The sequence below is a fragment of the Pseudochaenichthys georgianus genome, chromosome 24, assembly GCF_902827115.2.
Source record: "Pseudochaenichthys georgianus chromosome 24, fPseGeo1.2, whole genome shotgun sequence".
In the NCBI taxonomy this organism is placed as follows: domain Eukaryota; kingdom Metazoa; phylum Chordata; class Actinopteri; order Perciformes; family Channichthyidae; genus Pseudochaenichthys; species Pseudochaenichthys georgianus.
This window is the reverse complement of record NC_047526.1, coordinates 16041677-16066815: the sequence shown is the minus strand read 5'-3', so window position 1 is coordinate 16066815 and position 25139 is coordinate 16041677. Positions and strand designations below refer to the sequence as shown.

General features: G+C 41.8%; 1 protein-coding gene and 1 long non-coding RNA gene across 5 annotated transcripts in view; one reads left to right on the top strand and one right to left on the bottom strand.

Annotated features, from left to right (window-relative positions):
- baalcb (BAALC binder of MAP3K1 and KLF4 b) overlaps window positions 1–25139 on the bottom strand; it is a 110088-nt gene that overhangs the window by 7226 nt on the left and 77723 nt on the right. For 2 of the 4 annotated variants that reach the window (XM_034075339.2, XM_034075338.2), the window contains exons 3-4: window positions 1084–1254; window positions 204–425 (exon numbers count right to left, since the gene is read on the bottom strand). In XM_034075339.2, the coding sequence (XP_033931230.1) occupies window positions 204–384 (181 nt within the window). In that variant the 5' untranslated portion in view covers window positions 385–425; window positions 1084–1254. Of the gene's footprint in view, window positions 1–203; window positions 426–1083; window positions 1255–1891; window positions 2066–25139 lie in introns of those variants that run through there. The other 2 variants (XM_034075337.2, XM_034075340.2) reach the window with 2 other exon arrangements.
- On the top strand, window positions 12932–14099 carry LOC139433081 (uncharacterized). Its single transcript, XR_011642640.1, has 3 exons — window positions 12932–13056; window positions 13407–13498; window positions 13880–14099. It is a non-coding gene; the product is annotated as an uncharacterized lncRNA (long non-coding RNA).

The following is a 25139-nucleotide window of genomic DNA, read 5'->3' as shown; positions in this document are numbered from 1 at the left end:
CAACAAAGCTTCCAGGTTTTTACCGTAAAAACAACGTTTTTTTACACAGTGTACTCTGCAGTCGGAGCCTAACAAAGCACTTATTCATACAACTATAAATGTATTATTCCTTTGTTCAGCAGTTAAATTATTCCTTTTCCCCGTCTTGAGACCAATTAAGTATTCAGTTATCCAACCACTCAACTCTAATTCCTTCTCCTTACCAGGGGTGATTGTTTTCTCCGATGCGAAGCCAGCCTCAGAGTTTTCGGAGGGGATGCTCTGGATGGAGGACAGGGGGATGTCGGTGTCGGTGCTGGTCAGCCACGTGGACTCTGTCTCCTTGGTCCAGCTCTCCAGGTACCGAGGCTCCAGAGCATCGGTCCTGCTCCCCCCGCAGCCCATAGCTATGCCTCAGGGCGGTGTAGCTTCCCACCTGGACCTTTCTTCAGCACGGATTAAAGGAAAAGCAGAAACAGATTTGATTTACAATGGATTTTGTTGTAGGAAGCTGTGATATCGACTGAGTGACACTTTTCCCTTCTAGACATAAAAGATTCATGATGATTCGGAAACAATATATTTTATTCTTAAGATTACATACACTGCTAAATGATATATTAGAAATGAAGCTACTGGAAAATGTAGTCAAATGTAAAAAGTAAATGTGTATTTTGAGAATAGATTAGCCATGTCTCACTTGTGATTTGCTGACATTTAAATAGTGTACATTTGATTTGAGGGACTGCAAATTTGCAAATATATATTGTTTGTGCAAAAAATGTAACAAAAACTTTACTTGCAGGTCAAATAATGTATTGTGTGTTAAGTAGAGCCCAGTTTAAAATACAATTAGTTTTGGGAGTGGCAGTGCTGCATCAATACCAAGATACAGTTCATAATGACAATTCATTGAACTGTATTTTACCATGTGTTACAGCTGTGGCCTCTGGGTTTTGAGAAATGATATATATGGTATAGAAGATTTTTTTTTTAAACGAATTGGCACATAATTGGATGAAGTAAGTGTTGCAGGCCACACATATAATATACTTTATAGTTACATTCTGTACATTTTACCAGAATAAGTCTCATAATACTTACAGAACAGCACACAGCTGTGTTAAAAACCCAATGTCCTCATAAGATCAGCCTCCAGTGACTTATTTCCTTTAAATAGCAGGTTGAGAGGTCCTTTCTTTGTTGACTCAATCTTGTTTACAGTTCTCCATGAGCATCCAAAGGCACCACCGATCACCAAATCCAGCAAGTCACCTGAGAAAGGAAGAGTCAAATCTGTCAGACTGCAATTAAAGCTTTGCTCTGTTTGATGCATAAAAAGACTGAATGACTCTCCCATAGAGACACTTATCTAACTCTTTTGTGGGATAAGTGCTTGCTGTGTGGCCTATTGAATGCTGTATTGTTGTATTTGTTCTACAGTTACCATATACGTTATGGTTGTTTATAATAAACTGTTATATATATCTATATATCTATCTAATTGATATATAATCAATACCTACCATAAATTAGACACTGATGAATTCTGAATTGTATTGATGGACACTAAATGTCCACAATTACATTTCCTGTAGATCATTAGATCGCCTGGTGTAGCCTTTAACAATTCAATAACGACAATTAGGTTCAGATTAGGGAATCCAAATAGACACTACAGAAGGTAAAGGCAATGGTAAATACGCAGGACATTAATACCGATATTAGTCCGTATCGCATCATAAACAGCTATTATCGCTACAGGCCAACACAAAATAGCAACTATAGCGTGAAATGAATCAAAAAATAAAACCCTGGATGATGCCAGGCTGAAACGCGAAATTCTACAATTTTCTGTTCGGTTTATATGTGAAAAACGAACACCTTAGAGTAAAATATGATAAAGCCTTACTAGTGTGATTGTATCGCCCCGGCTGCTCCCGCGTCTCGTCGCATCACAGGCGCGTGACATGTTGCCAATAATCAAAATCCTCCGGTCGATAACGCGTCCGTGCACCCCACGCGCTCCAATTGACCAGAGAAAAGGTGGATTTACAGAGAGAGTATGATTCAGCTATTCTCATGCAGAAACGGGGTATGTGTGTGTGTGTGGGGGAGCTCTACTGTTACCAGGTCAACTTTAAAATAATTCTGGTCCTCCACTTTCTGCTTTATAATAATGAATTTAGTTGTATTTTGGCCAATTGCAGCCAGCTAATGTATACCTGAACCTTAACTGCTAAATTAATGGTGTAACTGAAAATTAGGGCTGCAACGATGAGTCATCAATCATTAATTAATCGGTCAAGTGATTTTGAATGTAAGCAAATAGACGTTTATTTTCTATAGAAAACAGAGTTCTCAGGCTCTTCAAGTAGAGATGTTTTATTATTTTCTGTTTTATATCAATGTAAACATTATCTTGGGCTGAGAGAAACTAGGATGCTGGCTCTTCAATAACTGACTGAACCATTAATCGAGTAAAAATATTAGGCATATTCATCGATAATGAAAATAGGAGTCAATTGCAGCACTATTACAATTAGAAAAGCTATGATTATTCTACTGACATTTTCCCAATTAATAATTATTAATCATGCTTGAATATGGGGGGTAGATTGACTAATTGTCAAGTTGTTAAGCTTTAAAAAAAAACATTTTGACTAATCATTGGAAACCTGTGACCCAATACATGATGCCCCTAACACCAATAAGATGTTCACTTTTCTGCCCACAAGGGGACAGTCACTGCCCACTCCTTTACTCAAAGAACTGTGCTGGTAAATAAATGACTATAGTTCCCAGATTACAAATAAACCCTTTAACAATGTGTTAGGGGGCTAATAATGTTTGTGTTTTTGGTGGTTGTTGGTTGGTATCTATACATCTTAGCAAAAAATGTCAGACTCACCATACTCTATCGCACAGTGCTGTGTGCAAATGTTAAGTGAATGAACACAAGAACACTTGATTTCATTGACATATCCCAGTTTAAGTTATTTGTATATATATCTATAAAGCTCAAATGTGATAGGTGACCCTTTTAAATCTTTTCAAGGTATAATCTCAGGTGCATGAAACAAAGATAAATAGTTCTATAATAGGGAAAAAGTACCTGCACATGGATTGTAGGAAAAGCGCAGGTGTTACTAAAAACATTTCAAGTACTCAAGTGTACCAGTAAGCCATGGCTGTGTGGCATTGATCCAGCATTCACAACACAAGGACCTTGAGCTACTAGATGGAAGTCAGCCTTCATTCATTTTATTATTTGCACCTGTTGTTAACATGTGTTAGGTGAATCAGGCTTATGGAGTACTGCCAATATATTCACTTCCCCATGTAGAAGCTAATTCATTCCTAAAACTGCATTTCATTGATTGCTTGTAAAAAAATGTCCAGCAAAGTGCCAATTCATCACAGCCCTCTTTCTATTTTTTTTTTATTTCCACAATGAACCGTAAAGAGACAGTAAACAATATTCCTCCCTGCTTTATGGAAGTGATAATATCTGAAAAACACAGCCGCTGTGAAGGAGAGGTCTGCTCCTGTGAATGAAGTTCATTTATTTTTGATGTATCAGCTTCCAATAAAGCTTATTACTAAAAACAGATGAGGAATGGCGCTTCAACTGTAAGATCAATTCAGTAACGGGGCAGCTCACCACTTGTTCCCGTCACACAGCGGAAGATGTAATGGGCAAGCAGTGTACAGCATACTTGATGCACAAAACACTTCAAAATACAGGCGCGATAATCTGATTTACAACTCCTGGGAAGGTCTGCTGATGCTGTGAGCATTACCGGTGTGTAAACTCTGGCCTATACATTACATTTCTCTTCACTACTGGACAGTTCGTAACGGAGACTGACAAGAAAGACAGAAGAGAACATTTATTCCCAAACCATCAACAAGTCAACACTGCACTTCATCACTTACCATGCACCACTGAGCCTCCACTCTGTAAATATATACAGAGTATGCATGAGCGAAAAAGCACTCAGTTGGAAAGTAGAAACACAGACACCACATTTATTTACACACTGTGGGGGATTATCTAAATGGATTAAACTACCAATTGGAGTCCTGCCCTTTTCATACATATTCAAGCTTTATTTTGGTCTGAGCTGAATCAAATCCCTGTGACTTTCTCCCTCAGCCCCCGTCACAAAACACAATGAATCTTGCTTCCTGGGGACAGTCTGGTCAATATGAGGCTGGACAGCTTTGATTTGTATGTCCTGCACCTCTGTCCTATTGGACTACTGGTCAATAGGCCTGTCTCCCCATTACCCCGGCGATTAATGTGGCGCGCTGCCAGACGCTACTGGCATGAATCATGGGTGAGAGTTCAACTGCAAACAAGGACGCCTTCCACTGAATCTTATAACAAAATGTAAGTTAGGATTAATGCCACCGGGAGCCTTGTTTTCAGTCTGTGATACACTGAGCAGAGCTGGTTTAATGTTGTTTTGTGTGAGATATTTATGTCTCTGCATGACGACCATTCAATTGGAAATACACCATTTTTGCTTTCTTTCAGGAGTTACATGAACAGCTCTAAACACACAATTTGAATCAAACGTGTGAACACTAGAACAGTGAGGTGCTTTTATGTTGTTTTATTTCTACTTCGTTAGATAATATCTGTATATAACATCCACACTTCACAAGAAAAGAAGGCTATACTACAAAGTTTGGGTTATTTTCAAGGTGGCTCTCTTTTAACCTGGCAGACTTAACCCAGAGTTTCAACCTGAAATCAGCTAAACAGGACCGTTCACTAACTAATTCCTAAGGTTAGGCATTATATATATGCACATTTGTTACATAACATTATTACAGCAAACAAAGCCATGCAGTTACAGTACACAAAATAGTATGCATTGTGTTGTTGTTTTTTGCCACTGCAAACCTATTTTAAAGAGGCTATTGAACATTTGTTCTTTTAGTTGTGTTTATCTAAAAAACTGTAAAATATCAAAAACAATTGCATCCTCCCTGTATTTTCAACATAACAATCTATCAGAAAAAAGTCTGTTTTGTTTCTATTTGCAAGGTCTTATATCATCTTACTGAACTAATGCATGAAAATGGTCATAGTGCTTTGTGACCAATTTTTCTTTCTAAAAACAAGCGCTAAAAACAAGCGCAGTTCGACGTTTACTTGCATATTAAATGCAGTATTATTCCTTTAAACCACAGTGTTGCCATTTTGGATGATGTATATGCTTGGTTGTAAGTTCAGTTATACTGCTGCTTTATTGCACCAATAGAAAACCAATTACAAAATGGGTCTTTTAGTAGGGGATTTATCATAAAAAAGATTCAATCACTAAAAATCTGCAAGACTGCAAGTATTTTGAGTCAAGCCTTGCCACAGAGTTGTGAAAGTAAGGTCCTATTTTTTGTGAATTACAGGAAAGTCTTATGTGAGTCCAAGTCTCCAGTCTCAGGCTGACACCAACATGGCTCCACTGATAACAAATCAGAAACTAATTAACTTTATAATTAGGTAGGTACGTTTCCATTTAAGTGACATATGCCTATTTTCCTGAAAATTCACTCGGGTTCATTGTGTCCTCAGCTATGGTCTTCATGATTCTTCAACAGAAATGTGTCATTCATGTCCATGAATAGAAGCATATTTGTATATAGTGGGTTGTTAAACCAAACTCTACCATGCAGTTGGCCTCCACATTCATCCCCCACTGCTTCATTTTTAACAGCTGGTCAAGGTTGATAGCGAATAATATGCACTCTCCATTGATTTGCAAAGTTTTGCGGGGAGAAGATAACTCTTTTCTGGCAAGTTCTGTCAGGAGGGGGAGTGAATGAGCTAATATGCAGCAGCGAGGCAGCCAAATCCAAACTTTCTCTGGGATTTCAGTGAGTCAGCCAGTTGGTTACTGCTCTGGAAAACTAATTAGGATGCTTTTAGGGAGAGCAGAGGGGGAAAGTTGACTCCAATCACAAAGGACCAAGCATTGTTGCAGTTATACCATATTGTTCCAGACATGATTGAATGTAATGTGAAGTCATTACATTTTTGTGTGAAATCGGTCTCTACTTTTTCCCAATTAATGCCAAAAAGAATACAATTCCAACCAAAAATGTAATTTTCTTGACATTCATTCACCTTGGAAAACAACGAAACACTCACACACATTATCATGTTCACTTGTGGATATTGGAGCTTGCAGCGGGACAACGAGCAGCTTATCCAGATTGAGCTTTGCCTGGCGATTGTGGTTCAGTGGCATCAATCACATTTCTGGGGCTTTTTCTTCTTCTGGCAGAGACGTGCCTCTTCTCCTCTGACTGGCAACAGCAGTCTCCCCCTATGTAGAGACGTGCCAGAAATTTCTAAAGAGGTGCTGTTCTTTCAATCCATCATCTCGTCAGAGCCAACATAACACCTTTTCATTAGTGCAGAGTGCTTCAGAGGAGAGGCGCCACTATACCTAAAATAAGCAGGGGGGGGGTTACTTTCATTCCAGGCAAAAGTGGTAATGACATGTGAATGGGTTTATTGATCATAAGCTTTTATTTGCTTTTAAGGAACAATAAGAGCAGCCCAGAAGCATGCAGCCTTTCATTCACTATTTCGCCTGGCTTTCTTGCAGATAGTCGACTTAAAAAACCTTGGAAAGTACAATTCATAAAAATCATTACACTTGCAGCTATATATATATAGATAAATATATGGGACATAGGATGTCTGCGTTAATGGAAACTGGAATAAGTAACTGTAAAGCACAGCATCCTTAAGTATAAATATATATATCTTCAGGGTTTAATTTAATTGATATATTTAATCTTTTCTTGATGAATCAACCTTTTATCTCTTTAAGAAGAAAAATGGTACTTCCAAAGTGTACGTGTCAAAACTTGTGCCACACTAGAATTTATGTCTGACCTAAAAATGATTAATATTGCCACCATAACAGAGTCATTCTCCATGACTGATTTATGTAATTTTCCCTACTGTCATTTAAATTATCAGGGGAAGTCCTAAAATCGATCTTTAGCCTCAATTGATATTTCCGCCTTTTAAATTCTGGTAAAGGCTGGTCCGTAAATGCAGCCTTTGCACTTTATTGGCTTCATTCGTTTTATCCTGCTAAACACACAACTCTAATCCTATCAAAGGCAGGGAATATTCCAGAAAGGGCATTAGTGGGGGCTTAGGAAGCGCAGAACGGAGCATTAGTATTCATGAGATTTCCTGGGACAGAATCTTTTTTTAGTTTTAGGGAAATTATCTTGGGGAATTCTGATGAAGCCAAAATGTGGAAATAAAAAGGGTGATAAAGTGTGGGAGTCAACAAGCCGTAAACTCAATCGTTTTTCCCCGTGTGATTTGTTGAATGTTCTACAATACAAATGTGTGTAACCTTCTACAAATGGTCATCTACCTTGCTTGCAAGTTTTGTATAAAGAAGGCATTGTTTGCAGTATTAACACAAATATGCTGCACTTGTCCATAAAATGAAAGACAGACAGAAAATATCCAGCGCCTCTTTCTGGGATCCTCAAAAGCTATGTGGATGTACTTCCTAGTAGAATTAAAAAGTTTACAAGAGCATAGAAAATGTACCATTCAAGCAGTTAAAGACCATAAGTGACTTTATTATCAAGAAATCCTTTGACCTAATCAATTATCAAAAGGCGGAGAGGGCGAATTAGTGTACAATAGTGTTAAAGACTACACATCACTGATAATTTCAGGGCTAAAGTATAAACACTCAAATCCTGGTATCAGAATAACTTCGAACAAAGGACAAAATCCCCTACATGTAAATGAGTGAGGTTCTTCCTGCAGCGAGCAATAACAGGCTGAACAAATGTCATGGTAATAACCTTATTATGATGTAATATCTGCCTTAAAGGCCATAGGAACCACACGATCAATAGGTATGCTTTAGCCGTTAGTTTTCTGAGCCCAACGTAGATGATTGGCCTTTAGAGTGGCAATAAAATGGATGCTAAGGCTAAGTGAGAAACACGTCCTTGGGTGAATATTAAGTTGTTCATTAAATGCCACGGTCACATTTCAAATCGGTGTGTAAGTGGGAATTTGAGCCTTTGGGAGAGGTCCCCATAATCAGTAGAGTTCTTTGATCGGGGACCAATCATATCGGATATAAACTGATGTTAGCATTTAGCTTAAAGAGAACTTTGCCGAAGTAAAGCCTAACCTTTCCATTCACCTGCTTTATGCATCATTAACATGGATCAATATAATCCAATGATCTATTATCTATGTTTATAAAACAAAGCTTTGTTGTATAGATTTCTTTAGAGTTTTTTTGTTGGATTGATAACAATGATTGATTATTAAATCATTAATGGTTGTTGAAATAAAGCAGAACATATTATTTTAGTGGACATTTATTGTAGGTACTGTTGTTAACAAATGCTGATTAACACACAATCGGTATACTCTGAATTAATTTAAATTTTTCTTTTTTTACTGTGAATAATTACAGACATATCTCCCAGCATGAGTGACATTTTGACAGCATCATTTCTGTCATTATCAACCAGTGACTTAATGTTGACTGCCATCAGAAGCTAATGAGCCAAAGAGATCATTTGGGTAATTATTCGCTCTGTACTCTTTGAGCAATGACAATGTTCTCGCAGTGAGACATTTATAAAGTCAATAAGATCAATCAAAGAGCTAATTTAGATTCATTTTTAATATTAATGGCATACAGTTATCTGTGGATCCTCAAAACATTCAATTTGTAGAATACGGTTCAAATGTTAATTAAATATATGATCATTCAAAAACATATGACACTTGTCCTACAAAAGTACTCATTAGATTAGGCTGTTTCATTATTTTTCCATCCGAATATCTTTTAAAAAGGTCATTTGTTAATTGATTATTATCTTAAGACTTATGGCAACAATGTCATTTGTGAGTAAAACTAATAACTGACAAAAAGCAATAGCAGTTGAATTAAACCCTTCATATTTTGGTGTCATTGACAGGGGATACATCATATATTTATTCATGAAATTATACAGAGACCGCAACACAACCACGAGTGCCCTAAAAGAGATTACCATCCAACTCCAAACTGATATCTAGACGCTCTAATTAAACTCTGAGTGCTGTCGCTAGGTGACAGTGATGATTTGTTGCTGAGCCCGGGGACCATCCACGAACACAAGTTTAGCAAATCATTTTGGGCTGTTTTATTTTTAATCCCTGTGCTGCAACACTTGGTGATTTTGAGATATTGCTTTACAATCGAGTGATTTTTGAGTGGGAGATCTATTTAAACCAAAAAACCCTTTCTGCTTCCTCTCCTGAGATGCAACACCCCCCTCTCTCATACCGAATCAATACACACCCAAATGAATCCCGGTTATCGAGGCAGACGTGTGTGTAAGAATGAAAAGGTGCAGCCGGTGCGGCAGATGGGATTGTTTCATACAATGCTGATTCACCGTAATGGGAACAGGGAACATCCACAGCTTGTATCCTGATGTATGCTCCTCACAACTCAAACCGACAGGACAGGAAAGGCCTAAAAGTGAACCCAATTCTGAAAATAAGGGAAGATTATTAGTAGGCCTACAATCCCTTATGATTAGGATGTTCCCATTTATAATGCTACAACACGCTGTTTGCTAAGGTCTTGCATCGGTGAACCCATTAACGACTGGTCTAAACATGTTTAGGTGCATGCTCACAATGATGCAAGTTAAATAAGGTTATAAGCAAGAAGAGGCTGGAGACAACGTTTGTCAGGAAAGGGAGTGCCTGGGCTAATGTCCCCTCTAATCACAAAACTGTCAGAAATGATTTAAAATGGGTGCAGACGAACGGGTCCGCTGCTCTTATGTCTCTGACTGTACGGTATATCAGCCCTAGTGAGGTGAAATGTAATAGTATTAAAAAGTGACACATCACTGTGTGTTGCTGGGCGCAGAAAGGGATTATTTTTGGTGTCAGGGGACATTGCTGCATATGCTATTTGTGAGATTTGTATGGGGATAAATAAATATAAATGTGTGCACCAGTGTTGTTCCTGTGTAGGAGCATGATTAAAAGAAAAAAAAAAGTTTTTTTGAATCCTAAATGTTGGCATCTTGGCCGTTGTCACCTACAACTGGCCATTTCCATAACACCAAAAAGGAGGACACTTTGGGATTATCTTTTAGTTTTTATCCTGGCTTGACTGAATCCTTCACACTCAAAACACAATGAGACTAGTGTACTAACCACAAGTTGAATGTCTATTTTCGATATTTTTGCCCTTTCCTGGCTGCTTCCAAGAGTTTTTAGTTTGTAAGGAGTCTCTGGTACATGTCTGTGCACTCAAATGTGAAGTTGACACAAATTTGCAGCTCTGCCTTGACACTGTCCACATCCAGACGATTTCTCTCATTTCTCCATGCTGAGGTCATCATTGAGAACACACGTTCTGTATGGACATTGCTACATGGGATGGAGAAGAATTAGGCGCTGACCTTCCTCAGATTCACAAGTGGGACTTCTGCTTTGGAAAACAGTTTGAGATACCGCTCCTCACTGTGGCATCCTTCCATTTCTGAAGAGCTGAGAATAGCTTCCACCATGCCATATTCCTCATAGAGTCCATCCATGTCAATGTCTTTCAGGCTGCAGGCTTGGACTGCATCACTGTATTCTCCGTAGGACACAGCAGTTGTGAGGCCAAGCTTTGACACTTTACTATGAAAGCTGTTCTCAGAGAAGTCATACCTTTCACTCACGTATTTCTTGGCTCTTTAATAGAAAACAAGAAAATCAGCCTCACATTTCTTTGCCAGATCAGGGGTTAGCTGCTTGAGTTTGTTATTCACAGCAAAGCCAACAAATGTGTCCTTTAACCTTCTCTCAAGTTTCCCTTTCAGTTCAGTCATTACCTTAAACACAGAGGTTATGCTGAATGATTAGGCCTCAAGTGCTTCAATAGGCGCATTCACACTGCGGTACTTTTCCCACAAAGGTTCATGCAAACTTAGTTCATGAGAACTCTTTTATCGCGTTCACACCAAAAAGAGCCAGTACTAAAATTAGTTCATGCGAACCTTTTTACCCCCTTGAAAGTCCCTGCTAGAGAGCAGGGACTTTCGAGCGGCTCTTTTGTGAGAAAAGAGCTATATTTCTGATTGGCTGGGCGGATTGCAAACCACGCCCCGTAAAACTCCCAAAAAGTTTTGTGAAGCTGCCATTTTATTATCCTCGCATTAGCATTATTAGCATTAGCATTAGCCCAGCGCAGAAACGCAGAGAGACTAACTTATGGCAACACAAAATAAAACATGGGAGCGGTGGAGATGAGGAGGTGTCGGCGTTCTGGCGATTTACTCGGAAGGCTTCAGTAGAAGCTGCTGGGAGTCCCAGCAGCTTCTACTGAAGCCAGTCCCCAACTCCGGGGACTTCCGGCCGGGGACTTTGGGCGGCAGTATACGCCGTGAAGTGGTTTGCGGCCTGCCAGCAGGAGCGCCACCAGGGATTTTGGGCCCCATGAAAATATATCACATTGGGCCCCACCACCAGACCCAGGCCACGCCAACCAAGCACAATGCTAACCACACCCGTTTGGAGGCAGGACCAAACCATTACATGTAAATAGAGGGGGGTGTTCGATGCTTTGGATAATTAACTTTTGGAAGAAAGTAAGTTAAATGAATCATAAGTTTAGTGAATACATCATCAATATGACGTTATATTAATGTTAATTATTGATGATTGATGAAAGGTTACTTAAACATTTTTTCTTAATGTTCTAACATTTTTCAGGGCCCCTGTCAGTCACGGGCCCTTAGAATCATCCTAACTTTTCACCCCCTTACGGCGCCCCTGCCTGCCAGTAAACCCAAAGCAGAAGAAGAAGAAGTGACGTCAGCGGCTTCATTTGCCTAATCCACCCCCAGGGACTTTTTCCGGTGTGAACGCGATCTGTACTTAGTTTATGCGAACTAAAGAGTTCGCATGAACTAAGTTCGCATGAACCTTTGTGGGAAAAGTACTGCAGTGTGAATGCGCCTAATGCAGTCTGAAAACACTTTCAGAATGTGACTGAGGAAGAGAAAATACATCTCAGATACTTCGTTGCCATCCTCTCCAAAGCATTTCCACAACATCTTGGAGCATTCCTCCTCACATAGGGCCCTTCTCACCTCTCTTATTTTTCATTTCCTCGCTCCTCTGTCTCACCGGAAGTTGATTTGTCTGCGGCATCTTGAGTAGCGTCCCAATGGCCTTATTTTTGCCGGAGGAGCGAGGAGCGATAATGGAGGAGCTATAACTGAGGAAGCACCAGACCATCCTTCGATGAAATCCTCAGACACTCGCCCCGCCCCCTTACTGTGTATCGCTCACTGATTGGACGATGCAGTGCATGCACTGATCTGATGCTTCTTGACATGAGAGCAGTTTCCCAGCGGAGTGAAGAAAATACATGAAACTCACGAGAGTCACTCCTCAGTTTATACTGTGTTTTGTTTCAATTAATGTATCATTTAGTTACAAATATGTGATATATCTGAACAACAAAGTGGTCAAAAATAATTTTATTCATTTTTTGGAAACATTTTCAAGATCGCTTTTTTCGTTTTACATTTTCATTTATTGTCATTTACATTCAGTCAATCATTAAGTGCTATTTAAAATGTTAATTTGCGACATATCCAAACAAACAAAGTGTGCAGTCCAATGAATGTTAATCTAACTGGGTTTTGATAGATAACATATCTCTTTTTCTTCTCTCAATTATTTTATTTATTGTGTGCACTCTATTCAATATTAATCAAACTATTGTTCGTTTATCCATTTTAAGAATGGCGTTTATCTTTTTTGAGAATTAGTTCTTATTTTATTTATTTGGGTCTACAACAGATGATACAAATGTTTGTGTCAGTAAATGTGTACTAACAGAGGCGGGGGTGTTTGTGAAAATAACGGGGACAGAGCCATAGATATATATAAACACTAGATGGCTCATGGGAGATTTTCCAGCGTAGCTGACCGGCCGCCATCTTGCTACAGTCAACAGTTACTCTGATTCGCGTTATGGTAGCTGTTGTCAGGTGAGTGATCTGCACAAAAATACTCTTAACTCACTGAAATCTTGACTGATTTACAAACGGTTTGGTTTATTATAAACATGATTAGCATGGCTATGATACAGGATGCTTGGACATGTTGAAATTGCAGCTTTTCTTTGTGTATGTGGTTGTATTTATTAGCTGGCTAATAACAAGAGGCTGTCAGTGAGACCTAGTATTACAAAGTTGACCCACAACTCCACCAGTGGGAGAGGCAGAACTGCTCTTTCTTTCAACACAACTTAAGTTACACATGATTTCTTCCAAGTGGTTTGGCTTGTTAAAAACATCTTGCATTATGATACAGGAATTTGCTGGCTTTGTGTTTACAGAAGTACCTGACTATGCCGGACTTTTGTGCAGCCTACGGATGCTCTAATCACCGCAGTCTGGAAACAAGAACCCGTGGGATCACCTTTCACGTGTAAGATATGACAATATTATGACTACAATTAGGATAATCGTTAATTACTTAGTGGATGTATGTACATTACAAGTCCTGCTACACAGGATCAGTGGGGCTATGTGAGATAATAGTATTGCAAGATTGTTGTTGACCCAGCCTCTTTAGAATACGTTGTTACCATTTCTTTACACAATTATTTAATGTTTCTATTGGACACCTTTTTTATTACTCTTAGTGTGGTTGTCTTATTCTTAAAGTAGGCTATACATACATGCATACATACCAAAAATATGATAATTTCGGTGTGTATTTTTGTCCTACCCTTAATGTTAAAGGAAAGAAGGGAGGAACATGTTGACAATAATTTATATAACTGGCTACCTTTCTCATGTTTTTAAGGTTTCCCAAAACCAAAGAGAGGAGGAGGCAGTGGGAACTCGCCCAAAGAAGGGACGGTTTTGTTTCCTGTGACAGGACACTGCTCTGCAGTGAGCACTTCAGGAGTGAGGAGCTGGCAGGAGACGCAGCACTATGTTCCCCACATATGTTTATGTTTGCTCAGTCTAATAAACCCATAACATGGTTGTGAAAGAATACCAAAGCTGAGGCTGGACGGTGATTGATTGTTGGTGTGCCATGTGTTCTTCTTAATAATAATAATACATTTATTTTGGGGGGCCGCCTTTCATAACACCCAAGGACACATAGGATAGTTTATGTTTAAATTGTTCCCTATATTGCATAGGGGCAATATAGGGAACAATTTAAACAGTGGATTTTGTGATATATCAGCCGGGGTGAGACAAGACAAACCACAAATGGACTACAGAAGGACACAAAAGGACACTCTCTCCATGCTTCCCTGGTGGGAGGGACTAGTCATAGGGAAACGACGCAAGTGAGGGACGCAAGGAATCCATTTAACCGAAGTGAGAAGGGCGCCTAGACTCTGAAAGTAGATGGTCAGGAGTCTCCACCACTTCAGAATGCTGTCAATAGATGGAAGCAGAGACAACCATCTCGTGACAACGTGCCGCAGCAGATTCCATTCCTCCACTTCCACAAACTCGCAGAATTCCTTCAACTGTGCCGTTCTGCAAGCTGAGATGCTAAAATGGCTATACACCTTAAGCACAACATGTTCAATGTCAATATCCAAGTTGCTTGCTGCATATCTTGTGGGCTAAACAGTTTGCAGCGAGCACGTCTTTTTGAGCCAGTTTCAGTTTCTGATAAACACTGTTGTGTTTTCCATAGTTAACGCTGGCGTTGCCTGCTGCATATGCTGACATTTATTTCACATTTAGTCCAGACATCTCCAGTTTAGATAGCAGCTGATTTGTTATAGCTTCTGACTATTCGTTGCTATCACTGTAAAAATCCAACAGTGCATGTTGCACGTCCTCCTCAAAGTGAAAATATCTCAGTACAATGGGGAAACACATCGTACCTTTGTTTGATGCATCACTTGCCACTGAATAATGCTGTTCATTTTCTTTTATATAATCCACATGCTAGGACATTTTCGCACAAAGCTGTGGCTTTTGTTTTTCCACAGGTCATCTCTTTTGCTATTGATGAGTCGTTGTAGTTTGTGCGATCCTATTTTATTCCACAGTCTACACTCCTGTATGGCTGCCTGGTGATCCTTGACGGCATGATACACTTTACAAAGTTCTGCAGCGGAGATTTTGTCATCTTGAGGCGATGAAGCTTCACGGAAAAACGATAAAAGTGAAGAGGCACCTGCGCTTTGATCGTTACTTTTGTGCTTATCTATGTTAGCATGTCTGTCGACAGCACCTTTTCCTGTGCTGCTTACGTCCACATCGCAACGACACAACGTGCAAAAAGCATGGAAGTCGTCCTTTCGTCTTTTTGTGAGGAATCCATGCTCTTTCGACCATTCAGGATTAAATGAAGTATTTCGTTTCGGCATTTCTGCGGTTTAACCCTACCGCTAACTAGGTGGAGTTGGCTCATGAGCTAGTCGGCTAGCGCTAACGTCACTCTGTGCCACAGTGCCCTGCCGTGAACGTGACGTCAAGAATCACATGGCTAATTGTTTACGTGTATTAACCAAGCGGCAAACTGTGGGGTAGAGCCGTGAAGCCAATACGGAAGTGTCACACACTGCAGTTCATATATTGGCCGATAGGCGATGGCTGCAGAAAGGAGCAATTTCCATAGACCCCCATGTTAAAATGCCCAACTTTATAGCAGAAAAAAACATGTTTCTCTCCCTGGCTCCATACATTTTTATTATCGATATAGTTAGATTCCACCTTCATGATTATGGATCTGAGAGTGAATTGTTTTCTAACGCGACCCTTTTATTTATATTAGGTCTTAAAGTGTTTGCATTAATTAGGGCGTGGTCACATTGAGTGACGGCTCTGTCAAGTGCCTGCCGCTGTTAGCTTCTTGTCTCTCTGCTAGCTGCTCCGTGAAGCTAGCTACAGGGACTCTGCCTACTCAGCTCATCCAGTAAACACAACTTGTAGCCGGCCGTGGTTGTTTGTTCTTCATGCTTATATATCGGACTATTGTGACTCGCTCTGCGGTTAAAACAGACGGTGCATGAATGCGGTAAGTGAAATTCGAGTGCTTTATTTATGTGTTAATGATTTTAATCAGCTACGTAATGAATGGTAAGGCTTGGGTTAGCATGTAAGCTAGTGGTAGCTACATCGGTGCTAACGATTGTAATCGTACCCTCCAAGTTAAAATCATAGACTGTATATATAAAGGTTCAAACGAAATAGACAAGTGTTAAGTGGGATAATACTGTTGAACAAATGTCTTCTGTTTGAGGTTGATAAAATAAGGTTACATCCTTGTAACTTAGAGATATTTTATTATGTAGGAGGAACTGTATGCATTGCTAAGGTTAATTTAAATTGGCTATGCTCAAGTATGTAGACAAGTTAATGTCGAAGTAGTTATGTGAAATCAACCTCACAATAAGATGTGTGTATATTACAATTATTAATGTCATATTTCAAGATGATTACTGAGATATTACAATATGGTTGGTTGAGCTGGAGTTCATTATCGAGCTTACACGTTAACGTCACAGTCATCTGAAGAACGAACCAAAACCTTGTTGTTTTTATTAATTGCATTACCAAATGGGTATCAAATAAACAGTAAGCATTGGTAACACAACTTCCAAAGTTACAGTAAAATAAAAAGGACCCTGACTCGGACAATACACATTTCAACATGTCCAACAGAAGAGAATCAGTTATATTGTTTGTACACATGGTACTTTATATATATATATATATATCTGTTTGTTTAAGGTGTCCAGGTGATGCAGACAGGCTGGACCAGAGAGTGAGAGACAGAACTGGACTCCTCACAGCAGTGAACTTCAGCACAGGTACAAAGACTCTTTTTTCATACTGTACAAAGAATCAAGAAAGATATTGGTTTAAATGAATGAATTATTGACTTGAATACACTGCAAAACATTCCAATAAACAATACTAAATACTAGATCACCTACACATCAGTTAAGTTGAGGGGTTTTTCCATGCAAAAAGTTACATTTAGATATTTAGCAATATGACTTTGTCAGCTTTCTAATGTAATGTATTGAAGGCAAAGATGTATCTCTCAATATTGTCTGTAAAAAACGTGGTAAAAGTTATTCTTTCAGTGAGACAACAGAGCAAGCTTCTACAGTTGCACTACGTTTTGATAACAGTTAAATATTATTTTGATAATAACATATATTTCAATGTTGATGAACTTCATACTGTTCATTCATAATCTGATTGTCTTTGTAGCTCATTGTTTAAATAAAACTTTTAAATCCAGGCTGAAGACTTGTATTTGTGTCGCTGCTTTTAATTGAACTATTCATATCTTAGACTGCACTGTAACTTTTATCCATGTATTTTTTCTTTTAATGTTTCTTTTATTAGCTTTTCTTTTTAATGACTGATTTTAAATGCCATTTTCTTAATGTCTTTCATTTTTTGTAATGCACTTTGAATTGCCTTGTGTTGAAAAGTGCTATATAAATAAACTTGCCTTGCCTTGCCTAGGTAGCAAAAAGGTTACAATTAATTTCCATTAACTGAAATCTCACTTTTTAGTGTGAACCGTCAAGTTCTAACATAAAACTTAAACAGTACTTTTGGCTTAGCAAATTGTCAATCTGAAGTCAAGCACACTATTCGCAGCTTTATTGTTTACTCTAAATATATTGCAACCAGTGGAGTCGCCCCCTGTTGGTTAATAGAAATAATGCATGTTTTAGCACTTACTGTATTGTTTTACTTTTGAGGCAAAGAAGTTGCAGTCTGTCCTAAAAACCAGAAAACACATAGTCAACTTCCTCCATAGCTGGTCACATTCAACATTTATCTGATGTGACATAACTGCCAACCTTCAGCTGCTGCTGCCATTGTGTTATTGAGTGACTTTGTCAGTCATCCTGGCAGCAGCCTGTGCTGATTCATGTCTCTCCTACACTGAGCGCTTTGCACCTGCTGACAAAATCAAGTTTCACACATCAGGTCAATGCCAACCACAACTGCCTCGACTCTTAATTTGAATGATGATCCTAACTGGAGTTGATGATGATAACCGGCCTCATGCTGACATTAAGTTGGTCAAACGTGGTGAACTAATTGATTATTACATTACATTGCATTTAGCTGACGCTTTTATCCAAAGCGACTTACAATAAGTGCGTTCGACCAACAAAATACAAACTTGAGGAAAACAGAATCATATAAGTACATCAGGTTTCATAGAGCAAAAACATTTCAAGTGCTACTCAACTGGCTTTAGGTAAGCCAGTCCTTTATTAGTATATAAGTGCTTTGTTAATACTGTAGTTCTATTGCTCGAAGTGGAGTCGAAAGAGATGAGTTCTCATTCATAACACTCCGTTCGATGTCTCACTATGGGATGCGCCTCATCGCGGAGCAAACAGAAGCATCAATCTCATTACGCCAATCCTGATTGGCTGGTGATCTTGACGTCAACATCAGGGGAAATCACCCCCTATAAGTAGCCTGCGCCACGACGCATGCGTCATTCAAACACCTCTTCTCGCTTCAGAGCACATCTCTAACGGTAGCCGGGCTAGCTTAACAGTCCACAGACTGAACCATAAGCTAATTTCGGTCGACGGGCGTTAGCCGGCTACCCTATTCTCTCACAGAGGAGTATTATAGTCAACCTCGCCGTTCTTCCTCTGGAGTAAGGTAAGGTTTTGACTTCAAGTTAGCAACACACCAGTCGCTAACTTGTGTTTTTTCCCCTCACTACCGACACCACGGTAGCGAGGACACTTTTTTCTTCTCTCTTCCACGGAGGAGAAAAGGATTACAGGAATATTACCATACCAGGTAATATCCTTGAGAGAAAAAGACCCACGCTGTCCTTTTTCCCCCCGGATTAAAGACAGATCGGTAAACACTTTTTTCTCGAACGTACCTGTCATGAGCGGACCCTCTCCACGCCTCACGGCGAACGAGATGGATGCCTCTCTCCCTCACACCAGAGGAGTCAGGAACTCGGAGGCTCGGCGCTGCGGTTGCGGGTTGAAAGTGTCAGGACGGGACCCCCTCATGTCCACTGATCTGCCGACCGGCAATCAAGACACGGGGGCGTCTGCCGCAGAGATGGAGCCCCTCACTGCGGTCTGGGGCTCACCGACAGCGGCACCTGCAGAACCGGAATCCCGCGCCATATCAGGCCGGGATCCGGTGGCGGCAAGAAACGCGGGAACGGGGCCCCACGCTATACCAAGCTGGGGCTCCCGACTGGACCTCACCATGGTTTCACCCGCGGAAGATGTCCTGGAGTTAGACTACATGGAGGACGAAGAGTACACCTCTGAGTTCCTCCTGTCTGACTCGGATGAGCAGGAAGACGACATCTTCATGTCATCGACTCAGGCTGCAAAGCCGGGAGCGATGGCTGCTCCCCCGGGCGACAGCACACCAGCTTCGCCCTGTCTCAGTATGGACCTACAAGCCGTGTGTCAGCGCGCTGCGGCCAAACTAGACATCCCATGGCCCGAAGTGGCCAAGGAGACCTCCAGGTCCCGTTACGAGGGAAAACTTTTTTCCCAAACAACGAGGGCAAAGAGGCAACTCCTCCCGGTCTTCCCGGAGATGTTGGATGAGGTGTCGGTCTCGTGGAGAGACCGGCCCTTTAGCAACAAGGCCCCAATCCAGGGTGCCCACTCCCTTGACTGTGACGGTATGGAGAGGCTCGGCCTGCTCCACATACCACCTATGGAACCGCTGGTGGCAGCCCACCTCCTACCGAGGATGGGCCAACCGCCAAGCAGGAACCCCACGCTGCCAGCAAAGACGGACCGATTCCAGTCTACCATGACGGAACGGGCCTACAGAGCCGCAGCATTGTCCGCCAGGGCTCTGAACGTTTCCTCGATGCTAACCGCATACCAAGCGGAGCTCTGTGACGATATGTCGAGCAATCCTGGACCGGCCACTCTGGACGAGATAGCCGCGGTCACAGACATTTGTCTCCGTGTCCAACGCTGCGCCGTCCAAGCCACGGGCAAGATAATGGGGATCATGGTGGTGCAGGAAAGAGCTAGATGGCTCAACCTTACCAACCTCCCAGACCGGGAAAAGGAGGATGTGCTTGACATGCCCATCGTTCCCGAGGGGATTTTCGGCTCCGCTCTCGCTTCCATGCAGAGGAAGTGCGAGTCGAAAAAGAAGGAAGACGAGGCCCTCCACCTCTGTCTCCCTCGAAGGGTCCAGGTGCGGCCTTTGCAACGGCGGCCCTTCGCCCAAGCTGCACCGCGCTCTGCTGGGTTCAAAGTACCAGGACAGCAGAGGTCGCAGCCCGCCCCGAGTCCCCAGCCCAGGCAGGAGACGAGGGCGAGTTGGTCTAGAAAATCTCCGGTTCCGGCTGCAGCCCAGGCGCAGCCAACCCAGAATTTCGGCCAGCAGGCGAGGAAGAAGAAGCGAGCGGCCTGACAGCCCCTCCTTCTCCCCTCCGTGACGGAGCTGGAAGTTCTTTCCCCGGCTCTAAATGTGTCCCCGCCGCCTCGAGAGATGCCTCAACGTCATCCTCAAGTCCGCACAAAACACATGTCACATCTTTATTGTCTGAATAAACCATTTTCCGCTGACGCATCCAGGCTCCAGCCAAGGGCGCAGCTCAAAAAAATGAAAAGAAAGACAATAAACAGTCCGTTAACTATAAATCCCCTTCTGAGAGCAGCTACGGCCTCTCTCAAAAGGCGGATAATAAACGGGTCTGTGAAGGCACCACCGCCACACGCATGTGCAGTGCCGGTTGGGGCTTTAAGGGCACTACCGTCACGCACATGCGCAGTGCCGGCCAGAGCTGTAATGGACAGCCCGCCAATTCTTCCCCTTTTGAGAGCAGCTACGGCACCTCTCAAAGGACGGATTATTGACGGGTCCGTGAAGCCACCGCCACACACATGCGCAGTTAAGTGCGCAGTTTAAACGCACCGTTAGGCGGGGACGCACTCGTACACGATTGACCTCCGGGTCCTCTGTACACGTTCCCACCCCTGGTTCTGTTCCCCTTAACTCCGGCCAGAGTGAAAGAGCAACGCCACACACTTACTCTGATGTTTCCACCCTAGCCCGCAATATACGGGCTGGCGGAGATATATCAGCTGTTGTGCGGGCAGCCGTGGCAGCCCCCACCACGCAGGGACAGATTGTCTCAGGCGGGGAGGGCGATCCTTCACCCACGCCCATAGCACGGGGCACTATGGGCCTGACCCGTGAGTGGTACAATCTGAATACAGTGGGACTCCCTCAAAAGGTGATAAACACTATTCAGAGTGCGAGAGCTTCCTCCACCAGGTCTCTTTACGACTGTAAGTGGAGGGTGTTTGAGGAGTGGTGCGTTCAAGAAGGACACATCTCTTTTCAATGTCCTGTCGGAGTGATTTTATCATTCCTACAGGACTTGATCGATAAACACAGAGCTTTCTCCACGATCAAGGTGTACCTGGCTGCTATTGATGCATGCCATGTGGGCTTTGAGGGTAAAACGGCTAGCCAACATCCTTTGGTTTGCCATTTTATGAAGGGAGCGCGCAGGCTCCTCCCTGTCTCCAGGTCGCTGGTGCCCTTATGGGACCTGGCAGTGGTTTTAAATGGGCTCAAAATGACCCCATCTGAACCCCTGGAAGGAGCTGACATGAAACATCTGTCACTCAAGACAGTGCTGTTACTGGCCCTGGCATCCGCTAAACGGGTCAGTGATATCCATGCACTGTCTGTACATCCTTCATGCACTCAGTTCGCCCCAGGGCAAACGAGAGTGTTGTTGAAACCCAACCCTACCTTTACACCAAAGGTGGTTGGTTTGTGTACCCCGATTGACATTGAGGCATTTTCTCCGCAGCTGGTTTCCTCCGGGGAGCAGCAGCAGGATCTATTGTGTCCAGTCCGGGCTTTACACACATATATGGACAGATCAAAAGAGCTTCGTCTTAATGACCAACTCTTCGTGTCCTGGGCTAAACCTCACAAGGGTAAGCCTGTTACTAAGCAACGACTATCCCACTGGATCGTGGAGGCGATTGCTTTGGCCTATACGAGTCAGAATCTGCAAGCACCTTCGGGTCTGCGGGTTCACTCGACTCGGGGCCTGGCTACATCCTGGGCTTTGTTCAAGGGTGTTTCCATCCAGGATATCTGTGCAGCGGCAAGCTGGTCTTCGCCGCTCACTTTTGTCCGCTTTTACAGGCTAGACGTCTCCGCTCCAAGCGTGGCCCGAGCAGTGCTGGGCACCTTGTTGAGTCGGGACTCCACCTGTTAAATTCTGGTTGATCGTGATCTTCGAGATAAGCTCGTCTGGCAATACGGGAGCTAGAATATCCCATAGTGAGACATCGAACGGAGTGTTATGAATGAGAACTATAGGTTACTTACGTAACCCCAGTTCTCAGAGTAACATGAAGTGAGATGTCTCACCAGACGGCCCTCCTTGCTATGGTGAAGCGAGAAGAGGTGCTTATTTTGAATGACGCATGCGTCGTGGCGCAGGCTACTTATAGGGGGTGATTTCCCCTGACGTTGACGTCAAGATCACCAGCCAATCAGGATTGGCGTAATGAGATTGATGCTTCTGTTTGCTCCGCGATGAGGCGCATCCCATAGTGAGACATCTCACTTCATGTTACTCTTAGGGCTGGGGTTACGTAAGTAACCTATAGTTTTCAGTCTGCGCCGGAAGGTGTGTAAGCAATCTGCTGTCCTGATGTCAATGGGGAGCTCACATCATTTCTTTTTTTTAAATGACAATTTCTAATCTTATTTCATCTAGATTTCAAGAGAGAATATAACCTGGTCAGAATCTGTTAAATATGTGCTCAGATGATAATAGCTCACATACTTAAAGCCTTACCATCAATCTAAAGACATTTAACTATTAAACTACAGTTAAAAAAGCCTGACAGCCAGAGATCAGATGAACCTACACACTTGGACATTAAATAACACAGTCTATAGTCTGCACAGCGAAGCTTTAAACGTAATACAGCTGGAACGATTCGTCGACTTATCAAGAAAAACTGAAATAATCTACTATTTTTATAGTTAGTTTTTAGTAACTTTGAATGCAAAAGAGACTCTTTTCTGCCTCCCAGATAAGGACATTTCCTGTTCTTCACCATTTTATATTAGATTTATGTGACTATCATTGGGTTTTAGAGTGAAAGAAAAAGACATCACCTTGGACTTTTAGAAACAGGAATTCACATTTTTCCAGTTTTCTGACACTTTATAGAATACAAATGTAATATATCTATCTAGAAATAATCAGTAGATTAATTGAGAACAAAAATAAGCCAGTACTGTCCATAACTGTTTTTTTTTTTTTTTTGGCAATGATGACGATGCACACAACATAATTATTTACAAAAATAACATTTAGCAGGGCCTGAAAATACCCAACAAAAGACTAAATGAGTCAATGACGGAGTCGCAATGTTCTCACTGTAAATGTGCCTCCATGGAGCACTTTCCTTCAACCAGTGATGTAATATCTTTAACGGCACATCAGACATTATAATGTGCGCCTGGCACAAGCGAGGGAACACTGCGAGGACATGAGGATGGTAATTTGAGGATATCATGTCGATCGGGGACCTTGCAGTCTGGGTGAGATATTAGTTTAATCAGCGTAGCAGATATTATATTTGACCCAGCAGTCTGTTAGAACTGGTTAGAGAGGCACCATGCACTTAAATCTGTCTTCTTTGATTGGGACAAGATTTAGGCCCCATCCACACAGAGACGATATCAGTTGAATCCGCTAACGTTCTCTATCGTATAGACAGTTCGTCCACACGAGGCCGACACGGAAACGCGGATTCGGAGCCCGAATCGGATACCCTTTGATTACGGCTCCCAAAGTGGGTAGGTCTGAGGACGAAACGCTTGCGGCTCCGTGTGTACGCCCTATACGCTCACCCCTGCGTCACCCGTGTCATTGCTGATGCGTTTCACCACCACCACCAACAACAACAACAACAACAACAATGGCGGATCACAGGGTTGCGTTCGTGCTCCAGAAGCTACTGACCATGATACAGATTTTAGTGCAACATGTACAGCTCCTCTACCACTACCATCAGCAACAATAATAATATAATATAATAATAATAATAATAATAATAATAATAATAATAATAATAATAATAATAATAATAATAATCGTCATCGGTCTTCTTCGCTGCTTTTGGTGTATTTTGTGGCGGAAGTACAGCGCCACTTACAGGCCCGGCATATGTACTACAGCGTCTCCAGCGGTTCGAGCAGTCTTGTGTGGATGGACACTTTTATTGAGCCAATTCCGTGTGGACGGAAGACTTTTTTGATATCGAATTCGGTTCGTTTTCGGCTCCGTTTCGTCTCCGTGTGGACGGGGCCTAAAAACTCCATCCTGACTTTATATTTGTTATTTCCTGTGCGTGGTGAAGATTTTAAATGAGTGGCTGCGTGCAGTGCCATTTAATAATAATAACAATGATAATATGGGAGAATAATGTAAATGCATTGACCTGATGCAGCAATTTTTTTAGGTTTCAGTTTTAAGACAGGTTGGGTTTGCTCCAATACAAGGAAGTAAACCCAGAAGCTGGCGTGTTCATTAAAACAGCAACAAGTCAGGTCGATAATTAACAGAGATGCATGACGCAGTCTCCATTTGTCGACCTCTTCTCTGAGGGCAGACGGTGACGAGGAAGAGGGAGAAGCAATGCAGCATGGGATGAGAAAGATGGATGATCTGTCAAGGCTGAGGATGTGATTAGTGTGAGCGTGGAACACAGGGAGGAGGAACAGTGAGGACGACCTTCAGACCTCACCCCAAAGTCAGCTGTCAATCACACTGCTCAAACCATGGAAAACGCTTCGGCGAGGGGTCATCAGGTGCCTCAGGCTGATCGGCCCATACAGGGAAACCTGTGTGCCACATTCAGGCTAATCACATGAATGAAACATATCATAATTCGACAGAATGCAAATATACAAAAATGGACCTTAAATGTAAATATTTACTGCTTTTCTTTTAATATGTGAACTGTATTTCTTTAGGTTTTTGACCATGGCTCAGATAAAAAATGAAAACATTAAAATAAGTTACGTATGGAATGTACATTTTA